The sequence below is a fragment of the Sebastes fasciatus genome, chromosome 4 (genome assembly GCF_043250625.1).
Source record: "Sebastes fasciatus isolate fSebFas1 chromosome 4, fSebFas1.pri, whole genome shotgun sequence".
NCBI lineage: Eukaryota > Metazoa > Chordata > Actinopteri > Perciformes > Sebastidae > Sebastes > Sebastes fasciatus.
Window position 1 is genome coordinate 23,498,594 of NC_133798.1, and position 11,538 is coordinate 23,510,131.

General features: G+C 35.4%; 2 protein-coding genes across 2 annotated transcripts; both read right to left on the reverse strand.

Moving 5' to 3' along the window:
- Positions 1-1,368: 1,368 nt before the first annotated feature.
- On the reverse strand, positions 1,369-7,602 carry tspan3a (tetraspanin 3a). Its single transcript, XM_074632958.1, has 7 exons — positions 7,412-7,602; positions 4,905-5,096; positions 4,237-4,311; positions 3,921-4,022; positions 3,654-3,806; positions 3,450-3,533; positions 1,369-2,093 (listed from the first exon to the last, which is right to left on the reverse strand). The coding sequence occupies exons 1-7, from the start codon at positions 7,472-7,474 to the stop codon at positions 2,001-2,003; spliced, it is 762 nt and encodes a 253-aa protein (XP_074489059.1). The 5' UTR covers positions 7,475-7,602; the 3' UTR covers positions 1,369-2,000.
- Positions 7,603-10,205: 2,603 nt separating this feature from the next.
- Positions 10,206-11,118, reverse strand: ch25hl1.2 (cholesterol 25-hydroxylase like 1, tandem duplicate 2). Its single transcript, XM_074632963.1, has one exon. The coding sequence runs from the start codon at positions 11,082-11,084 to the stop codon at positions 10,332-10,334; it is 753 nt and encodes a 250-aa protein (XP_074489064.1). The 5' UTR covers positions 11,085-11,118; the 3' UTR covers positions 10,206-10,331.
- Between the last annotated feature and the right edge of the window lie 420 nt (positions 11,119-11,538).

Consider the following 11,538-nt stretch of genomic DNA (forward strand, 5'->3'; position numbering starts at 1 on the left):
GGCCTCTTTTTTATTTATTAATTCAATTTGAAAGACGGTTATTTTCATGGTCGATTAATCTGTCGATTATTTTCTCGATTAATCGATTAGTTGTTTGGTCTATAAAATGGTGAAAAATGTCAATCAGTGTTTCCCAAAGCCCAAGATGACGTCCTCAAAATGTCTTGTTTTGTCCACAACTCAAAGATATTTAGTTTACTGTCATAGAGAAAAGAAACCAGAAAATTTTCCCATTCAAGAAGCTGGAATCAGAGAATTTTTACTTTTTTTTTTCTTAAAAAATTAATAAAACCAATAAATCTTTTAGCAAAATAGTTGACGATTAATTTAATAGTCGACAACCAATCGATTAATTGTTGCAGCTCTTACATGATCAACATTATGTTTAGCCCCCGCTAACTAGAGGACCAGAACGGTCCAAACAAAGTAGGTGAAAAGCCTTCTGGGCACTATTCTTGGGTCATGTGGCTGAGCAGTCAAGCGTATCTGGTTTCTCTGCAACAGGTGATACATTGCTATCTATCGAATAACCAAAGCGGAGTCTATTTATCACCATTTTACAGTAAGAGTGTATAAAAAGGTCCACAATGGTTGTTTAGTGGTCACAAGATGTTCCAGAAGCAGATACAACTACATCTAGAGATTACAGTAAGAGCTATAATATAATATGCATGCGTGTGCGTGTGTTACATTTTGAGCCCATGGTAACCAAGTTTGCAGAAGCAAAGCTACAAAGCATAAAAGATTAGAAACAGATGAAACCATCTCACTGAATATGTGAACCTCTTACACCCCTCTCTCATGGGAAACAGCTGACCTTTGACCTCTCTTTTTTGGGACCAAATTGACTCATGAATATGAGCTTTGTCTGGACAGAGAGAAAGAAAAAAAATCCCATTTGGTGGAGCAATTTCATCTCTTTGTAAAGATCAGAAATTTCTGTCAGAGAAATTAAAGAGGACCTATTGTGCTTTTCCCCCTTTCCTTTAGTGTGTTACATAGTTTTTTGTGCATGTAAATGTTCTGCAAAGTTGCAAAGTCCACGCCAAAGGGAGTTCCTCACCCCCACAGAAACACTGAACTGCCTGAAACGCCTTGCTTAAAGTCCCGCCTTTCCTTTCGTGATGTCACCAAGTAATCCATTTGCATAATACCAGCCTAGCAGCTAGTTTGGCTCGCCCTCAAACAAAGCTGAGTTTCAGACAGAGGGTGAAAAAATTGTGCTGCAGCACAGTACGTATCAGAAAAACAAAGCTTTTTTTGAACATTAAAGCATTTAAGCATGTTCTAGAAGAAACCAAAAATACAAGTATGAACCGGAATATAAGTGTAGTAGGTCCTCTTTAAAACAATAAATCAGAAAACACATTTGATTTCAAACTTTCCCCCCATTTTATTTACATTCTTGTGTCTTGCTATTGCTACATGTCAGCAAATCAAATTCTAAAACTACCATCAGTGGACTGTTCAGACAAAAACAAACAGAACAGCTAATAGGACAAAGTCTATCTCGAGTTGAGAAAGCATTACTACTACTACTCAAAAAGCTTGATTCTTAAAAGAAAGATCAGAAAAGCAGAAGCCGGTTAAGTTACACACTTTAGGGCTATGGTGTCCACTATTTCTTAGTAGTGGAATAGTAGTAGCAGTAGTGGAGGTAAAAGGTAAAATTCATTTAAATATAAAATATTCAAAGCCATACACATAGTGCAAACTAACATATGAGTAAATTACCCTGTCCGCACTTCACTCCATATAAAGAATGAGGTGCCGTCCTCACAGCAACAGAATGCTTTCTACATCTCATTTACTTTGACCTTTAAAGAATTTGGTCTATAGCTTTTTGGGGGGGGAAAAACAGGTAAAATATATAACTCTAGTGTAGTTGGTGTTTAAGGTTAGTGTGGTAACAGATTCATGCTCTCACCAATGACACGTATATTAATTCTGAAAGTGTGTCATGGTGTGTTAGTGTGTTATGGTGAGAAATGTGTTCTCCTCTATGCATAGGTGCCCCCTGTAATAAGAAGCTCATAGGTAGGATCTCTGCTTCTGCGGCACAGTACGACACCGGCACACAACATCCCCAGCATCTAGAAGAAAAGAGGAACCTTATTAGTGTTTTTGCTTTTTGAAGTCTATTTCATATACTTGTCAGTTACAACCATTCAGAAACTCTACTTTGTTTGGACTTCAGTATTATAGTACCAATAGTGAGATGGAAAACAAATAGAACCAAATAAATAAAGGAATAGGTAAACATTTTGGGAATTATTTTCTTTCTTGCTGAGAGAGATATGAGAATATCAATACCATTCTCATGTCTGTACGGTAAATATGTAATTGGAGCTAGGAGACCGTTAGCTTAGCATAGCATAAAACTATAGACGGGGAAAACAGCTACCCTCGCTCTCTCCACAGAAATCCACCAACCAGCACCTCTAAAGCTAATTTAACACATTTCATCTCATTTGTTTAATCCATACAAAAAACAAAGTGTAAAAACAACAAGTTGTCGTTTTATGGGGTGTTATAAACCAGACTATTTCTTGGCCGGGTGCAAAGCTAAACTAAGCTAAACTAAATGCTAAGCTAAGCTGAGCTAATCGGCTGCTGGCTGTAGCCTTACATTTGTCAGACAGACATGAGAGTGGTATTGATCTTCTCAAGCATGTAGAACAATGATGTACGTGCTGTGATTTTTTAAAATCATACTGCTAGTTAGGTAGACATTTAGTAGTTGATACCGATACCAATGAAATTCCACGAAAAACAAAACAATACACTCCTTTATTACCGTTTGCAAACTAGTTTTGGAGAATTTATTATTACTCCCTGATACGCCTCAAGTTTCTCGCCAAAAACTAAATTTTACAAGATTACATATAAACACATCATGATAACGTTATAGTTTATCTCCGCCCAATACTCACTTTTATTGAATAGAGCTTGAATGTATCATAATGTAATTCAATGCAAGCTCTGTTAACATTAGCTGTTAGCTCCGTTATTTAGCCAAACAGGACTGTGTTGCCCACCGGCTGCTAACAGCTAACGTTACTAACTGTCCTCCGGACGATTTCAACACGATTTGTTGTTCACAACATAGCATTATCAGGGAAATTTGTTATAGTCCCCGGGATGACGGGACACTGCGGCACTGTAGAAAAACGAATACCCCCACATTTTCCAAATTTTGGCATCGACTTGGTACCGAAGTATCTGTTCTCGTGACATCCCTACTGCAAGTATCTCTTGTTATAAAACACTAAGGATAACGCTGCTGACATTTATCTCATCATTTCACTACTTCACCTGGGAGCCTGCTGCTCAACATCCTAATAGAATTACAGTAAATGCAGCAAAGGTCCAGTAAATAAGAGAATACCGATTCTGCGGAAAACCGGTGATGTCCTACAAAACATGGTATCTTGATGAAAGTTACATACCTGGATGGCAGCAAATGTCAGTGCAGTCCAGATGACATACATCATGATCTCCTTCAACTTCTTCACAACCAGAGCTTCACAACCCTACACACACACACACACACAGAATAAGTTCAAACATACAAACCTGTAACGAGTCACTCCTCTTTAAACATATAAGAGGTATTTGGTATGAAAACGTAACACATTTAGAGGTTGTTTTACCTCTTGGTAGAGATCATCAGGATGAGTGAGGGACCCTGTGCAGCTTCCAACGTTAGCTTGGCAACAGCTGATGGGTACGCTGTTGTTTTTGGATTCTTCATACCAGTGTGTATTCTGCCAGTCTGAGTAATTGTGGATCCCACAACACTGAAGCTGTAACAATGAAAACGGTTAACTATTTTCTCAGTCGGGACGAGGCTAACAGAAATGCAGGTGAAACAATAATATCACTATATCTGATTTACAGAGGAGACATTCTGTCCTCACCTGTCTCTGAATGTAGTCGATGGCACGGCTCTGTGCGTTGCTGTTGGTGCCGTTGTACTCATCATACACTTTCTTGATAGAAATATTAACTTCATTTTCAACCTGCCAATGATCAAGAAGGGTGACATGTGATGACACATCTCCTTGAATGGTACAAACCAACATGATTGCGAACACAAGCAGATTAGATCAGGTTATCTGTGTTTAACAGACTGTTCCTGTGGACGTTATTTGGAAGATCTGCTGGGTCACAAGATAAGTTTCAAATAAGGTCAAGAAAAACAAACACGCACTGGCTTGTCTTCGACTTACTCACCTTTGCTCTGTAAACATATCCGAGAACCACCACTGCCACTTCCGTCATGAAAACCAGCAAGAGAATGACGACAAACTGTGGATTGAATTTCAAGCTGTAAGATGTAGAGACAACAAACACTCGCACGCATATTTAGTTGACTGTCTGACACTTGCATGTTCAAGTTAGACAGATTACTACGACTTGTGAGAAAAGGCTTGAATAATAGGTGCAGTTTTGTGCTGTTATCTAAAATCTTGAATGGCTTCTGAAGTTTTGTACTTCTGCTTAATGTCTAATTAGGTATGAAAAATTACAAAATGCTTTTGTCAAATTTGATATGTTATTACCCTGGTCTAATGCATCCTGAAAAGGGCTGGGCGATAATTCAATAGGATAATTTAACGTTCTTCAATGGAAGAGTACAAATATAGGTTTTAGCATGTGGTTATAGACTATTTATTTTTTGACTTACCATAAAAACATGCTATATTGTGATATATATCGTTATAGCGATATGAAATGGCCTATATTGTGATAGACGATTTTGACCATATTGGCCAGCCCTAATCCCGATACCCCCCCTTTTCTTCATAATGTTTCAAAGTCCATCTTTGATTAATCACTTACTACACAAGGACTTTAGTACCCTCATCTATTGCGCCAAATGTGTAAACTGGTTAACTGACCGTTGTAAGACCACATCGGCTCTCTCTGACTGTAGCGCAGCATCCAATGAGCCCAATAATGAAAAGGAGGGCTCCAACTGCAATAATGGTCACTGCTGGGATGAGAGTGTACACGTCTTCAAAGAAATGATCGTAGTCATCGTATGTAATGAAGACGTAGGCTCCAACATAGCACAGGATGCCTGCAGCGGCCTGAGGGTGACAGAAACATCAACATTTCACTCAAGCCGAACCACAAAGGGAGAGCAAGAAGTAACACATCATCACACCACACCAAGACATTGCAAAAGGGTGAAAAAAAAAACACATTTTACTGTGCATTTTTGCACATATTTAAAAGTGTCTGGGTTCTGCTGCACCATTGATATACATGACAATAAACAGTATGCTGCGATTGGTTTTTGGATGGTTAGACATACATAATATCTCTACTTAAGTACAAGCTTCCGCTACTTTTTCTGTGTGATGCTAATTTTAACTGCACTACCTGTCTGAGAAAAATGCTGTACTTCTTGATCGACTACATTCATCTGACAGCTACGGTTACTTTGCTGTTTCAGATTTTACATTTTGATAAGATTTTTGTCAGTGTAACTGCCCAGACCTTAAGTATGTAGTCAAAATTAGCTCCACCTCAAATTATTCCAACATTAAAATGCTACTTATGTATTAATGCATCATTAACAGTAATGTAGCAATAGAGTAGATATAATTTCACACGAAAATAAGTGTATTTAAAACATTTTGCTGGCGAGACATATATTTTTGCATTTGCATGACTTTTACTTGTAAAGGAGTCGTAGGGGGCTAACCTGGACCTGCAGTTTACCAAAACGACCCGAGGGCCTTTTGTCAATATAAGATGAACAACTTACTTCAAAATGTATATTAAACCATGTTAACTAAGCTGCCTTCTTGTATGTTTCTGCAATTATCAAAAAGTAATCATTCTCTGCTGATTGGGTGGATATTAAGGTTAACCTACTCTTCGCTGTGGGGTGAAAGTAGAAATACAATAGTCCAAAAATACTCCTTTAAAAGTCCTGAATTCAAAAAGTAAAGTAAAAAGCATAAGTAAAGGAGTATTGTCAGCAAAATGTACTTAATTTATCAAAGTAAAAGTACTCATCATGCAGAATAGCTACTTTTTTAAAGTGTTTTATTATTAAAGAATATTAAATTATTCTGTTTTTTTGTATTTTTACCATTGACAAATACATATAATATATAATAGAATTAATTTGTAATAGAATAAATATACAATATAACGTACGAACATTTTGATGTTGTAGTTCATCAATGTGTAGCCAACTTTAGATCATTTGTATACTAGGTACTAGATTAATAGTATAGTACTGCATCGTCACTGCATTGCATACAGTTATGGAAGAAGTATTACAATTTTTTACTTCAGTAAAAATAGCAGCACCACAGTGTAAAAAAAAATACTTACTTAAGTTACAGTACAAAAGTATTAGCATCAATATATATTTTAAATTACCAAAAGTAAAAAATAGTCATTATGCAGAATGGTCCATTTCAGAATAATATATATATATATATATATATATATATATATATATTTCATTACTGAATTATAATGAAGGTTAGTGATGCATTAATGTGTTCATCACTTTAATGTTGCAGCTGGTTGGGGTGGGGCTAATTTTAACTACTGTGTGGGCAGCTTAACCTACAATAATACATCATATTTTAGAAGTAGGCTACCTCTGAGGTAACTGTTACTTTAGTATATCAATTTTAAGCTACTTTCTACTTCAACTCAACTAGATTTTGCATGCAAATGTTGTATTTTTTTACTCTACTACTTTTATTTGATATACTAAAGTAACAGTTACCTCAAAAGTTGCAGTACATTTTAAGTACCAAAAGTAAAGATAGTCATTATGCAGAATGGTCCATTTCAGAATAATACATATTACATTACTGGATTATAATGAAAATTAGTGATGCATTTATCACTTTAATGTTGCAGCTGGTTAAGGTGGGGCTAATTTTAACTATTGTGTGGGCAGCTTAACCTACAATAATACATCATATTTTAGAAGTAGGCTGCTTTTGAGGTAACTGTTACTTTGGTATATCAATTTTAAGCTACTTTCTACTTCAACTCAACTAGATTTTGCAGGCAAATGTTGTACTTTTACTCTTTTATTTGATATACTAACATAGAAACAGTTACCTCAAAAGTTGCAGTACATTCCTCTACTGTCAACATTGCATCTTTATTAAGCAGGCAAATTGTCTTTTCTCACTCTAAATGTACTATAAGATACTTCATTTAACAATGACTTGTTAGCAGTAAATAAATAAACATTAAAAAGCATATCTTTCCTTCTGCCTTCTCAAACTAATCCCTCCCTGGTTAAACAAAGGTCGAGCAGCTGACTGCACACTCACACAGCTAACAGCTAGCACAGCTACACTCAGCTGCAGCTAGCTGGTGACGCACGCTTTTAAAACTGTCATAAAACCTCCAAACTTACCCAAAATATCAGGTTGAGAAACACCAGGACCGTCTTTGACGACGTGATGCCGCACTTCCCCATCTTTAACACGGGAGGGTTTAATGCTTTAGCTACGTGTTGGATAATAAAGCAGGTTTCTACTCGGACATGTCCCGACCAGCAGCTCCTCTCATCCAGCAGCAGCTCTCATCTCATCCCGACGCTGTGTCACTGGAGCTGGATCTGGATCTGGTTGCAGCGAGGCGACGCAGCGACACCAGAATAACAACAATAACAAATAACTTCATCACCACCAAATGTATTGGAAATTATAGTTCTAGTTACCACAATATGCTGTATGCAACATGTTCTATTGTTAACTATTAGACTTTGATATATGCAATCAATTAATAAAAGTATTTTAAATAAAATAATAAAAAATAAAAGTCAAATCAATACAAAAATAAAAGTCAAAATAAAGTAAAATAATAACAAATAAAAGTAAAAAAATAAAAAATAAAAAAATAAAAATAAAAGTAAAATAATAAAAAAGTAAAATTAAAATAAAAGTAAAATAATAAAAATTATTTTACTTTTATTTACTTTTATTTATTATTTTATTATTACTATATTATAGTATTAATTTACTTTTATTTACTTTTATTTTACTTTTAATTTTACTTTTTACTTATAAAATAAGAGTAAAAATAAAAGTAAAATAAAAAAATAAAAATAAAATAAAAAAAAGTAAAATAATAAAAAAGTCAAATAAAAATAAAAGTCAAATAATAAAATTATATTACTTTTATTTACTTTTATTTATTATTGTATTATTACTATATTATAGTATTTATTTACTTTTATTTTACTTTTAATTTTACTTTTTACTTATAAAATAAGAGTAAAAATAAAAGTAAAATAATAAAAAATATTTTGCTTTTACTAACTTTTATTTATTATTTTATTGATACTATATTATAGTTTTCATTTACTTTTATTTACTTTTATTTATTATTTTAATTTTATTTACTTTTATTTACTTTTATTTTACTTTTAATTTGACTTTTTACTTATAAAATAAGAGTAAAAATAAAAGTAAAATAATAAAAAATATTTTGCTTTTACTAACTTTTATTTATTATTTTATTGATACCATATTATAGTTTTCATTTTACTTCATTTACTTTTATTTTATTATTTTACTTTTATTTACTTTTATTTTACTTTTAATTTTACTTTTTACTTATAAAATAATAAAAAATAAAAGTATTTTAAATTCAATCGAAATGATAATTGAAGTTCTTTTCTGACATCTAGTGGTAGAAAAAAAACATAATGCGACTTTTACCTACTTGTCCTTTTACATAAAACATTTTTGAGTATCAGTACTATCACCACTCTGGGACAACTGCTGGTCAGATTGCATGACCTAAAAAATACAAGAGATACTGGTGTGTTACAAATAGAAATCCAGATATAAGGCATTTTATGGTTGAAAAATAAAAGGGAAAACATACTAATCCTGGGTCAGCGGTCATTAAAGGTCCCATATCGTGCTCATTTTCAGGTTCATACTTGTATTTTGTGTTTCTAATAAAACATGTTTACATGCTGTAATGTTCAAAAAGCCCTTATTTTCCTCGTACTGTCTGCCTGAATATACCTGTATTTACCCTCTGTCTGAAACGCTCCGTTTTAGTGCATTTCAAAGGAATTGCAACGGAATTGCGTTGCTAGGCAACAGTTTGGGTCCATGTTTACGTCCTGTCTGATGCTGGTGTTATTTACATACTGCAACAGGAAATAAACTGGGCCACATGTAGAATGTTTACGTTTAAAACCGTGTAATGGTCTAAATATTGTATATTCGTGACATCACAAATGGACTTGTTTCAAACACGCAATTTCTGAATATGGGCTGTGTGTATTTCTCCGTATATTGAGCGTTTTGATAGTTTAACAGTATTTATATAGCACTTAAACCTGCTTTTTAATGTAAAAGACCTGAAAATCTCACTTTTTACAATATGTGACCTTTAAATCATTCATATGTGCACTTTGTTGTAATTTGCTGTCCTTTCACCATGGCAAAGCCGTCCAACGCTTAAGTGGCAAAATCTTAGATGACGAGCTACCGAGTCCCCTGTGCAAAGAAAAACATATTTAAAAAAAAAATAATTGTTTGTCCCTGTTGCCATAAAGTATCTCAGTAGCCAGCCTGCCACCTCAGCACACCACACTTTAGATCTATTTATTTAACCTTGATTCAGTCCTGGTACCTGGTATTCCTTTTCGCTTCTATTGGTTTATCGGGTTTTTATGTGAATGTGTTTTAATGTGTCCAGTCTGGATGTGATATGTTGTTTTAATGTACTCTTTTAAACAGCAGTTTTTGCACATGCAAACTGAATACATATTTATGCCTTTTGTACACGAAAAGCAGACAATAAAGTATTTTCTATTCTATTCTATTCTATTCTAATTTATACATATAACTATATATCCTTTATGCGTATAACCCGATTATATGTATAACCAAGGCACCCCTTCTATGAAAATTTAAAGTGGAAATGTAGTCAAATTTCATTGCCCCTTTTATCCACACAGTCAAATAAACCAACTGAAAGGATTGTAACGTATGCCATGTCCAAAGCTCACGATCACTTTCAAAGTAAAGAAGCCAGACACACTAGATGCATTTAGGCATTATTTAGATTGCACATGATATTATGAGTTTATTTTCTCACTATCATTAAAACTAACATCATATTTTGACAGTGTTGTTTTTATAATACAATACAGAAACATGCCTCCATTTGTGTGCAATGGAAAATCTTGATTTCTCTTAAATTTTCACCCCTTCACATTTTAATATCCACATGATTTGGAAAAAACAAGCAAGCAGAAACAACAAGCACAGGTATCTATCTATAGCAGCTACCAATGGTGTTATAGCTTTCTATTTCACTGCTGTAGAGAAGCAGAATTCAGCATGCGTGCCAAATATTTTATCCCAGTGGCTAAAGTATGGTGCAAAATTGGTGTTGGGTTTCTGATGGTGCACATCGTGTTTGCTGGGCCCTCCGTAGATGCCAAACGGTATCAGGCGTGATGTGGACCAGGGTAAATCATAGCCACAGTGATCCTCAATAGAAACGTAGACATGCAGAACCATGAAGACCCAGTTGGTGAGTAGGTGGCATCTCAGGATCACAGGATTAAGAGTGGTCAAAAAGCCAATTGTGAACAGCTCCCAGCCGCCAAGACACTGAGTGGCCAAAGCGAAGGGAGATGAGTAATTATGATGGATGGCGTGGAAAGTGACGTACAGCCAGCGGTTCCTGTGATGGAGCAGGTGCCAGATGAAGTACTGGAAGTCAAAGAGCAGGAGGTTGCTTATCAGGCCAGCAATCAACACCAACAGGGACGGAGCTCGGTCCGGCAGGTCCACGGGGGGACTCCATGCCCACTGGGCCACTGATGCTGGGAGCACAAGAAACACATGGTTGTACAAGGTGACACCTGCACAGTGCAGCAGCATAGAGGCTGTAGGATGACGGCTGGGTTGGATATTGAATTGCTGGACCCATGCCCACTTCTCTCCCATGATGTCGCAAACAAGAAAAGGAAGACACACGACAAAGTAGGAAGACACACTCAGGACAATGGGGAAGAGTGGAGATCTCAAATAGTCTCTGTAGTTGAGCCTCATGCTGTCCCACAGAGGCTGCAGCAACGAGTCGTTTCCTAAGCATCCTATCCACAGATCTACGCTGGTATCTACAAGATCCATCCTGATGTAAAAATCACGAGGTGAATATCCTTTAAATGTCTGAGGATTGTTGACGTTCCAGCCACAAAGGAGGACGGTCTGCAGGACAGATAATAATGCACTTTCATAGACTAAGCTACTGGAGTTACCCTGCACTATACTCATTTTTAACAGTCTCTTCTGCACTATATTCACTTTTTTAATAGTCCTGTATCACAGCTGTTACCCTGCATTATATTCAGTTTTAACAGTTTTCTTCATCTCCTTGTATTTTTATATCTGGTATATTTTTTTGTACTTGGTACTTTGCACTACTAACTTTTTTACTGCCTTTTTACTAACATGTTTTGCACTATGGAACTGTGATGCTGGAAACTTGAATTTCCCTCAGGAT